This window comes from Thalassophryne amazonica, chromosome 17, assembly GCF_902500255.1.
Source record: "Thalassophryne amazonica chromosome 17, fThaAma1.1, whole genome shotgun sequence".
Lineage (NCBI taxonomy): Eukaryota > Metazoa > Chordata > Actinopteri > Batrachoidiformes > Batrachoididae > Thalassophryne > Thalassophryne amazonica.
The window spans coordinates 68,609,085-68,620,603 of NC_047119.1; the positions used below are offsets into that span (position 1 = coordinate 68,609,085).

At 40.0% G+C, this 11,519-nt stretch overlaps 1 protein-coding gene across 1 annotated transcript in view; it reads right to left on the reverse strand.

The window, feature by feature from the left end:
- cdk9 (cyclin-dependent kinase 9 (CDC2-related kinase)) overlaps positions 1–11,201 on the reverse strand; it is a 50,322-nt gene extending 39,121 nt beyond the window's left edge. Inside the window, exons 1-3 of the mRNA XM_034192332.1 lie at positions 11,082–11,201; positions 10,865–10,978; positions 3,727–3,808 (exon numbers count right to left, since the gene is read on the reverse strand). Of these exons, the coding sequence (XP_034048223.1) occupies positions 3,727–3,808; positions 10,865–10,978; positions 11,082–11,137 (252 nt within the window). The 5' untranslated portion in view covers positions 11,138–11,201. The remainder of the gene's footprint in view (positions 1–3,726; positions 3,809–10,864; positions 10,979–11,081) is intronic.
- Positions 11,202–11,519: the final 318 nt, after the last annotated feature.

An 11,519-nucleotide genomic window follows, 5' to 3' on the forward strand; every position in this document is an offset into this window, starting at 1 on the left:
AAACCTAGAAAAACAAGGAATTAGGGATAAATACACAAGGACAATGAGGTGGAATAACTGTACAAATCCAGGGGGCTTCTGGTGGGCATTGGACAGGAATTGTTTTTCTGAGTGGCACATATCTGTGTGGCATCTTATTGCATGTAAATAGTGCATTTTAATGTGAATTGTTGTATATAACTGTTTATGCTATATGTTTTTGAAATTTACAATTTATATTTGCAGTTTACAAATTATATTTGCTTTCAAAGTTATAAAAATGGTTTATTAAACATAGTGCTGATTTGCACAGTTAAAAGAAAAAAAAACACTTTGATTCGAATTTTAGGTTTGAATTTAGGGTCACTGTTTTAATGCAGTATGAATGAAAGAAAAACTGGAAAGTCATACAGGTGAGATGCTGAAAAAAGGTAAGCTGTTTTTTTAAGGTAAATTATGAAGGTAAGAGCAAAAGTAGTCAAAATTTCCCAATTATAACCAAGACTCCAGAGGGTTAAAACCCATAACCCATTCTAAAGTAATTTAGACATCACACAACAGTCTTCCATATGCCATATTTCCTGTGCCTGCCTTTTTTGGATTCAGTGTCTAAAACCTAGTTGGTTTCTTTTCCTTCACTTTACAATATTCTGATTAAATTTACTGCATCGCCTCTTCTGATTTGAGGCCTTAAGGTGCGTTTACACATAACCAACACGCGTTACGAATGTCATTTTTTGTCATTCGTGACATATTCCTGACATTCTTAATGTGACTTAACGCATCTGACTAGGTTTCTTAATAGTGCGTGTTGGTGCGTGATATTCGCATGTTTTTGCCTGTCAAAAAATCTTCCACGAATGTCACACACCATTCTCATTTCGTCTCACGTCGTGGTGGTCGCAACTGAGCGTAGTGATCCATCTTGATGAGTATTGATCCTTAATAGAATGTGACAACATTTGTAGTGGTTCCTGTGACAGTTCTTGGAGCCCAAACTGTCAAGCGTTATTATGAAGTGACACGGAAACTGTCAAGTTTTGACACGACTTGTAACGTGGAGTCACATTTCACTGCACGCCACGACGAATCAGTTTTCTGTCACGTGCGCACAATTAAACTCTGCTCCAAATGTCGTTCCACAGTTCCTGCTGAAGCTCCTCAGGACACTCCTGCAGGTGTTCCACCTGCTGTTGTAACCGATGAGCGGGAGAACGAGTCTGAGTCAAAGGAACCAGAGGAGCGAGAGGAGACTCACGTGCAGCCAGACATCTCTGCACCTCCTCCAGTCCGGCGGAGGAAGAAGCGAGCGTACAATTAAACCCTGCTGCACCGCATTCAGTTTGACTGCTGACACCAAGTCGGCTAAAAGTCTAATTTCAGTGCTCTTCAGTGCGCTCCTGCAGGTGTTCCACCTGCTGCATGTGCCTGTTTGGGAAAACGCGTGAGAAGAGAGCCGCATGATGCCACACATCTGGCTCTGTCCTCCTCCTCCTCCTCTCTGCACCACTCCATGGCATAGAGCCCAACTATGCATGCAGTCACAAAGTTCTTCTGAAAAACTGGAGCGATCTGAATTCGGTTGGATGAATATGGGTGTGTGTGTGGAGACAATTCACCCCATTCACAACGTGACAGAACTTAACGATGCATTGTTACGCACAATAGCGCGGAACACTATTCTTGACCGTCCGTAATGGTTCCTGATAATTCTCCAGCAACACGTGCCATTAATCGTAACGTGTGGTAACAGGTTGCAGCAGTTCCTGAGGACACCTGACGCCTCTGCCCCGAATCATCACATTCGTGATCAGCGGCCAAGAATGTGTACTTCGTGGCATTCGTGACTTGTCGACGTTATGTGTAAAAGCAGCATTAGCAGAGAGATGGTGAGGCGTGTCAGCTACGTGCATGACCAACGGACACCCTCTCCCCATGTGGGGAGAGGAGGGAGGAGCAGAGAGGGCAGTCAAAGGTAAAGGAGCGATCCATCAAGGCCGACCCTCTGTATGAGCGTGCGCCTTGAGTTCATGAAAGTAATAAGAACCTGCACCTCTAAAAAACAGCCCAGGTTAAACCTTTGCTCAGAAAAAGATTAAAGGGCTCATACAGTGCAAAACCAGTAATAAAGTGTCCATAATGACCAAAAAGTGAAAGATATTGTGATATTCCTTTTAGGTCACATCACCCACCTCTATAACCTACAGGGGTCAACGTTAAGGTTTCTCCAGGCAAACTGGTCAAAGATCCCATTGACACTGATCAAGAACTGCAGCGAGTCACCTATCAGAAACCAGATGGTGACAAGGGAGTAGATTTTCACTCCTGTCCCATCCCACTCCTGGTAAAATTACTTCACTCCCATCCCGCTCCCATTCAGAATGGCGCCCGCTCCTGTACGCTCCCATTTTTTTTCCCTTCTTTTAGTTTTTAGGAAATACACCAAATTTGATTTGATCTTCTCCCAATTCTTTTTGAAATTACTTTGTGTTCTGCAGTATGATTTTAAAAGATATGGCAACAGGAACAGTTAATCTGTGCTAATATAGGGAGGCAAAAAAAAAAAAACTTAATTAAAAGGCACAAAACATAAATAATGCATGACCTGTGGTCTTATAGTTTTTCAGTGGAGGACCAGCTGCTAAGTCCCTGTTTCCAGCTCTTTTGGAGGTCAGTGACAGCAAAAAATAAAATAATGATAAAAAAGAAAAAACAGGTCACACCATGCCTACCTTAGTTGAATAAACCCAAACATAACATATAAAGTTGCAGTTCACCAATTTACTGAACAACTGTTTCCCTTCAAACAGTGGCATTACGTTTGTTTTAAATTGCTAAAACAACAACAAACTGTGCCAAGCAAGAGAGAACTGCCCTCAATGAACAAAAGTGGAAAACAGGCATCATTACCTTCACAATTCACATACTGTACTGAGTTTTGGAAAAAGAAAAAAAAAGTGCATATGATGCAAATAAAAAAAAACAAAACAAAAAAAAAAAAACACAACGGCCTTACCAGTCTACCTTCTCACTCTTCAGCACACTTGAGTACTTGTCTGTTTTCAAGAAAACACTGCCCAGAATCTAATTCGGGCTACTAACTACGTTCAACAAACATCGAACACGTTCTTACCATAAATATTGCTATGTAGGAAAAAAAGTGCTTCTATATTTTTTGGACTGAGGGTGGCGCACCTCTCCTCATGTTTTACAAGCAGCATACAGCGTGTTAACTGTCACACTCGACTCTCCTGAAGTTCAGTAATATTTGCAGCTTCCCTGCCAATTCTGTGAGCTTCATAGTTAAGTCGTTATTACTGACTTTGCGTTGCAAATTACTTTTTAACACACTGGTTTCTCCGTTGGTGTCTGCTCTTCTTTGAATTTCAGCGGAAAGCAGTGGCTGGAAACACTGTTGGCTTCTGGGCCGTGTAGTTTTTTTGACTTGCGTTACAGTCAAGGCTTACTGAAAGAAAACTACAGAATGGCAGCACCTGTCTTTTGTTGTTGTGTTTTTTTGTCCTATTAGTTGGTCCCCGGTCCCGTCTGCTCCCGTTAACTTTTTATCCTGTACCGTCCCAATCACATGATAAATAGTAAAGGTGACTCTCATCCTGTGGAAATCCCAAGGGAATCCCGTGACCCGTGGGATTCCCAAAAAAATGTCAGCCTCTATCAGAAATGTCCTAACGAATATTAACTGCATATCCCAACACGTACATGTGGCACCGGGAACACTGAACTTACTCCTTCTTTCTCATTTTCCATCAGAACTTTTTTCAGTGCAACCTTCTTCCCAGTCTGTTTGTGCTTCGCCTTGAAAACTTCCCTGTGAATGACAGAAACAGGAGCAGTCAGTCAGTGAGGAAGCACTTTAAAAATCCTCAAATCACTGCATCGTCAGCTCCTCTAAAATTTATTTGGGTTCTGATTAGGGGTGTCACGGCACACAGAAGACAATTTGGTTCACAATTGTGGTTAGGCGTCATGGTACGGTATGAGTTTGGTTTTTACATACAGCAGCTTTAATCAGTGAGAAGCATGAGAGCTGCTGATTGCCACAAACAGACAAAATGCAAATATAAACTTTTTTCATTAACCATTTAGAAATTGTATTCAATCTTGGGACTTCTGCTTACGCCTAATGGAGTGAACAACACGCCGCGGCAGCTCTGCTTGATAATAACCAATAAAAACACTTTGTAAGAGCAGACAAAGTTTGCAGACAAAATTTGACATGACAACCAAAAAAGAAACTTGTAAATACACTGAGAAGACCATACAACCAACTCCGACTCCTCCGGCTAGCACCTCGGCTAATGCTAAGCCCAACACGACACCAGAAGCTAGCAGCATGGAGGATCCCAAACAGTTGCCTGTTTGGGATCTGCCCTAACGGTACGTACTTTACAAGAAGAGCTGAGAAGCCTCCGAGAGGGAATATCGGCTGATATGAATGCACAAGTGAACAAAATGAAAATGGAGCTTCAAGAGGAAACAGCCGTACTCCGTCAAGAAACCAAAGCCGACACTGCCGCACTCAAATCAGAACTTTCTCAACAAATACAAACACTAGGTGAAGCGCACTCAGAGACCATTAACACACAGCTAGAAATGGAGAAGGCACTTAATGATTAGAGTGACAGAGTGGTCGTACTGGAGAAGGCTCTTGAAACGCTGTCTAAACAACACAAAAAGACTTGGGAAAAGTGCGTGCAAATTGAAAACCAGAGTCGTAGATGCAACCTCCGCATTACTGGGCTGGCTGAAGGAATTGAACGAGACAACCCTACACGCTTCATGGTACATTTTCTACAACAAGTACTTGGGGCCGACAACTTCAGCACTCCCCCGGTAATAGATCAAGCACACCGGACAGGCCCCCAAGAGCACAGACAGGGTGACCGGCCCCGCGTGATGCTGGCCCGTATGCATTACTACGTGGAGAAAGAAAAGATTTTAAAGCTATCCAGGGAGAAAGGCAAGCTTTCATACAATGGTAACACGGTGCACATTTTTCCCGATATCACCCCGGAGGTGGGCCGAGCATCATTCAACCAAGTGAAGGCAAAACTACGTGTGGCAGGAATTCCATACAGCCTGTTCTACCCCGCAAGGCTGGCGATAACTGTGAAGGGATCCAGGCATATGTTTACCGAACCACAGGAGGTGGAGAAGTTTGTTCGCAACATCACACCAGCAATAAGCAGTGATCTGGACATGCAGTAGGATGAAGAACAGCGATGCACGGATGGAGTTGAGTGATGCACTGTTTACACGCACTGATAAGGCTCGACACTATTTTCTCATTCTGCTTTGATGAAGCCAAGGTACTCTTTACTTTTATTTATAACCAACAGGTATAAATACTGTTAACGAGTCAATTTTGTTTTATTTTTATTTTTTTTCTTACTGTATTAATATTAATACAACCTAAAATCTGTGGTAATACTGAAAGGAATGATAATAGTTATGATAATAGAACAATTATTATCATCATTATTATTGGTAACAGTGAAAGAAAGAAGGAAAAAGGAAAGAAAAGAAAAAAGAAAGAAAAGAAAGGAGAGGGAAGGAAGGAAGGGGGAAAAAAAAAAAGCCATAGCCTGTTCTACAAAGTCAAACTCAATTTATTAGCAGGCAGGAGGTCAAGGAGTTAGTTTCCTCTCAAGTCAGGAGGCACTTTGTTTACACAAAATGCAAGTAATGTGTCTTAGGCTCGTGAAAAGACAGGGAGGGTTTTGTTAGGTGTTTTTGTGTGTTAGGTTTGTGTTACCCCTCCCCACTCCCTCCTTCCCCCTTGGTGGAGCCGGTTTACATTTTTTTTTTTTTAAATAGGACTAATAATGACAAGTTTGTGCACTAACAGGATTAATATCATATCCTGGAACTGTAAAGGTTTAAATGGGACAGTGAAACGGGGCAATATTCTTTCTCATCTTGAAAAATTAGGCAGAGATATTGGATTTCTTCAGGAGACACACCTCAAAGACAGAAACCACAACAAACTGCGCAGAAGATGGGTAGGGCAAATATACCACTCTTATTTTAATGTCAAAAGTAGAGGCGCTGCTATAATTATTAAAAACTCACTACCATTTATGGTGGATAATACCAGACACTACAGGCAGATATATCATTGTGACAGGGAAACTATATAATGATCTAAACTCTCTAATCAGTATATATGCCCCTAATACTGATGATTTTCAATTTATGTCATCGTTCCTTTCAGCAATACCTAATATTAACACACACAAGCTCATTATTGCTGGGGACTTGGTCCTTCAATCGCAAGATAGATCATCACAGAGAGCAGTGCCCCTTTCAAAATCTGCAAAAGCTGTTCTTTCCTTCATGAGCACTTATAAGATAGTAGAACCTTGGAGAGCTTTATTCCCTAACAGACGTGAATTCTCATACTTCTCACCAGTCCACCATACTTACTCTTGGATCGATTTCTTTTTGATTGATCAAGGCATATTACCAAAAGTCCATAGTTGTGAATATAAAACTATTGTCCTATCAGATCACAGCCCCGTAGCCTTACAAATTGCAATCGGACAGTCTACAAGAAAAATATGGAGATTCAATAATGTAGTACTGTCTGACCAGACCGGTAAGAATGAGATTCAAAAGCAATTAGAGCTGTTCCACTCTTCCAACGATACACCTGCAGTATCTAGAGGTATATTATGGGAGACTCAAAAAGCTTATTTACGCGGCCATCTTATATCGTGGTGCAGTTTCATTAATAAGAAAAAGCGAGAGAAAGAAACTACTATCATAGACAAAATTGGTAAAATAGACAAATTGTATGTAATTTCTCCTTCGCCTGACTTACGAGGTCTATTAGAAAAGTATCCGACCTTATTATTTTTTTCAAAAACCATATGGATTTGAATGACGTGTGATTACATCAGACATGCTTGAACCCTCGTGGGCATGCGCGAGTTTTTTCACGCCTGTCGGTTACGTCATTCGCCTGTGGGCAGTCTTTGAGTGAGGAGTCGCCCACCCTCTCGTCGATTTTTTTCATTGTTTAGGAATGGCTCAGAGACTGCTGCTTTGTTTGTTCAAATTTTTTTCAAAACTGTAAGGCACAACTGAGTGGACACCATTCGATAAATTCAGCTGGTTTTCAGTAAAAATTTTAAAGGCAGATGAGAGATTTTGGTCTGGTAGTGTCGCCGTAAGGACAGCCCACGGCGCCTGACAGAGATCTGTGCTTCGAGGCGGCAGCGTCTCACCGTTTCAAGTTCAAAACTTCCACATTTCAGGCTCTGTTGACCCAGTAAGTCCTCAGAGAACAGAGAACTTTCAGAAGAAGTCGGCATGAGGAGTTTATTCGGACATTCCATTGTTAATGGACATTTTGTAATGAAAGAACTTGCGGGCAGAGTCGCATGTCGGGCCGGTCCCGACCGCGGGGGGTCGCGACAGGAAAAACACCTCCGTTGGAAACCTTAACCTTAAACTTAATCTACTGTACAGTTCAGAAACAACTGCTTACACAATTGAGGCACAATTATTATGAACATGGAGAAAAAGTTGGCTGACTCCTAGCATCCCAAATAAAGGTACAAGAGGCATCAAGGTCAATCTCTGAAATTAGGACTGGTCTGGGACAAGTTGTAACAGATCCAAAGGAGATAAACGAGGTGTTTACACAGTTTTATTCTACACTTTATAAGTCTGAATCAAAAGGTGACTGAATTACTTGACAATTATTTTAAAGATTGAATATCCCACAAATTAAATCGGACCATAAAGCCATTTTGGAAAAACCTGCAACACTGGAAGAGATAAAACAGGCAATACTTAAAATGCAGAATTCAAAGTCCCCTGGACCAGACGTTTATACAATGGAGTTCTACAAAGCCTTTATAGATAAAATAGCTCCGGTATTATTGGCGGTCTTTCATGAAGCACTAGAGAGAGGTTCACTACCTCCGTCATTCTACGAAGCCAGTATTTCTCTAATACACAAGCCTGGTAAGGATCCTTTAGAACCTGGCTCATATAGACCCATAAGCTTATTAAACTTTGATTATAAGATATTAGCAAAAATATTGGCAACACGCCTAAAAAAATATACTTCCCACAGTGGTGTCTTTGGATCAGACTGGCTTCATGAGAGACCGGCATCTGTTCTTTAATATAAGGAGGTTATTGAATATAATTTACACTAATGAACAAAAAAAAAAAAAAAAAACTGTCAGGATGCAGAGAAGGCCTTTGACAGGGTCGAGTGGGATTTCCTATTCTCAACCCTGTCAAGGTTTGGATTTGGCCCCATATTTGTTGCTTTGATTAAATTATCATATGTTAATCCCAAAGCATCGGTCAGAACAAATAATATACATTCAAGTTACTTCTCCTTAGGTCGTTCTACTAGACAGGGCTGTCCCTTATCTCCTTTATTATTCGCGATTGTTATCAAGCCCCTGGCCATTAAATTGAGAACAAATACAAATTTTTCGGGTATCATTAGAGGTGGAATTGAACATAAGGTATCACTGTATGCTGATGACCTATTGCTATGTGTCAAATGCAAAGGACTCCCTGCCAATTATAATGTCAATATTGAAGGTATTCGGCATAATTGAGGATATAAAACAAATTTCCTCAAAAGTACTCTTTTCCCAGTAGGATCCAGGATTGGTCCACCTGACCCCTCTCTATATCCCTTTACAGTCACCAATAGATTTAAATATTTGGGTATTCAAGTGACACAGCAGTTTTCTGGTCTTTTTAAACATAATTATCTCTGAACAAACAAAACAGGACTTGGATAGGTGGACTAATCTTCCAATTTCTCTGGCAGGGAGGCTTAACATTATAAAAATGAATGTGTTGCCAAAGTTTTTATTTCTGTTTCAATGTATACCTTACTTTATTACCAAAGCATTCTTCTCTAAACTAGAGAACTTAATCTCACAATTCATTTGGAACAAAAAGACCCCCGTATTAAAAAAAATCATTTTTACAAAGACCTAAAGGGCTCAGGGGAATGGGTCTTCCTTGCCTCAGATTTTATTATTGGTCTTGAAATTTAAGAATTATGTCTTTGTGGTGTAATGCTGGGGAGGCTGACTGGGTTAAGATAGGAGATGAGTACTCGACCATCTTTTTTACAGGCAATTCTTTATGCTTCTGTTAAAGCGACCATCCCCAAAATTAAGAATCTTGTAGTTTCCCACTCAAGAAAAATTCTCCACCAAATCAAAAAACATTTCAAGTGGAAAGACATTTCACTGTTGGCTCCGATCATGCATAATCATGAATTTACTCCAGCTCTGTCAGGAGTCTCCTTCAATCAGTGGATTAAGGCTGGAATAAATTCTATACAAGATTTTTTTATTCAAAATACTTTTGCCACATTTAATCAACTTTGTGAAAAATATAAAATACCAAAAACAGATTTTTCGAATACTTAATAATAAATAATAATAAAAATAAGTAATAATTTGTAGTTTTGTGAAATCAGTGCTCCCATCTTTTCCATATCAGCCTCCTGAGTATGAATTGAATACAGTATTCCTGAAAGAACCTTTGAAAAAAGGTTCAATTTCAAAAATATGTAACATTTTGTTTGATATTGAAAATATGTCCACATTGGACGATTTAAAGGAAAAGTGGCAACAAGACACTGGAATTACCATCACTGACTCTCAATGGACCAAGGCTCAAGACAATGTTCACTCGTCCTCAATCTGCGCCCGACACGGCCTGATTCAATTCAAGATTCTACACAGGTTACATTACTCCAAGGTGCGACTTTCCAAGCTGTTTCCTGGTGTAAATGCAACATGTGATCGTTGTGGACAAGAACAAGCCTCACTTGCTCATACCTTTTGGGGATGTCCAAATATATCCACATATTGGGTAAAAATATTTACCATGTTATCAGAAATCTGTCAAATACAAATTTGTCTAGATCCTGTACTTGCGCTGTTTGGTGTACCCTCACCCACTCTTGGTCTTTTGAATAAACACAAAACATTTATCAAATTTATAACTTTGCTGGTCAGAAGGCTAATTCTATTGAATTGGAAACAAAAGAATCCTCCAACCTATTACAATCTACTATTGGATGTTATGAAACATGTTCAATTAGAAAGGATCAAGTTTGAGCTAAGAGGGAAACTAAACACTTCACTTAATTTGGGATGCTTTTCTGAAATATTTTGGGAAAAAGACAGGGGAAATCCTAGTGCAAGATAACATTAAGAAAACAAAATATAGTAATAACATGTAATGAGAAAAATAAAGTAACAAGGTAACAAAAGTAATCTGGCTCCACCACCCCCTTCCCGAAATCCCCATATACCACCTTTAACTTTTTAGTTTGCTTTTATCACCAATAGCATATACAGCAATGTTGATTGGATAATGGCAATATTGATTTGATACTCTCTACCTTGGTGTTATTTTTTCAGAACAGTTCAATTCATTTTTTATGTACACCTTGTATTATTTCTGTTGTCATTGTCAACACTGTAAGATGACATCTTTTGTATTGGCTGTGAAATTACTGAAAATGAACAAACAATATATATATATATATATATATATATATATATATATATATATATATATAAAAATTGTATTCAATCTCTTAACATTCACGTTGGGAACAACGTTGTTTTGTTACCTCTGCTGACGAAACTAGAGGAGGTTGTTTTCGCCCCAGCTGGTTTGTAAACAGCCTGGAGCCCACAATTTTTATGTAGGATGGTAAAACAAATGACGAGTTTAGACTACACACCACGTGATGTGGTTTTGCTTTTCAGACCTTCCCAAGATGGCGAACAAAAATGTCCCGAAAAGGAGCTTACGGTCCGCTGTTCACAAACACGGCAAACTCCCGGCGTTTACTCACCCAAAGGTACCTTGCCCTATTTTGGCCAGTTTTTCATATTTGGAGAACTCGTCGCAGAAAGGAAACTCAACTCCGTCGTAGTATTTCGACATGATCGCGGCCTCCCGGTCAGGCCTAAACACAAGACATTGAAATAGCCATTAAAACCGAAGCACAGCGAACACGGATGAAGACAAGCCCATCACAAAACAAGCAATTTCAACAAGTGAAGTCTTACTTTTCAGCGCCGCCAGCATTAACTGTTTTCTCTCGCTGCATCTTCGTAGCGCTCATCGAACCACGTTCTACTTCGACGGCTGATTTTCGGAGATCAGTGGGCTGATCCCACACTGATGTGTTTATATTACTGGATCGCTCATTGGGCCACACACTCTGCGCAATCCGCTGAAGCAATCTGGCGGCCATCTTGCCACTCCCAACTTATACAGACCGCACACAGACAGCTTATTAGAACATTAACAATCTCAAGTAATAACTGATCTGATTCTCTCATTTAGTTATTTTTGTTCTTCGAATAATGTAAGATTTATCCCCCCTAATCCATGCCTGTCATGATTAGCTTTCTTCCCTTCTATTCTCACTCATATATCTGGGACAAATAATTCTAAAAATTATCATTCTGTAATAAAAGTTTATACAAGTGTTGTGGAATCAT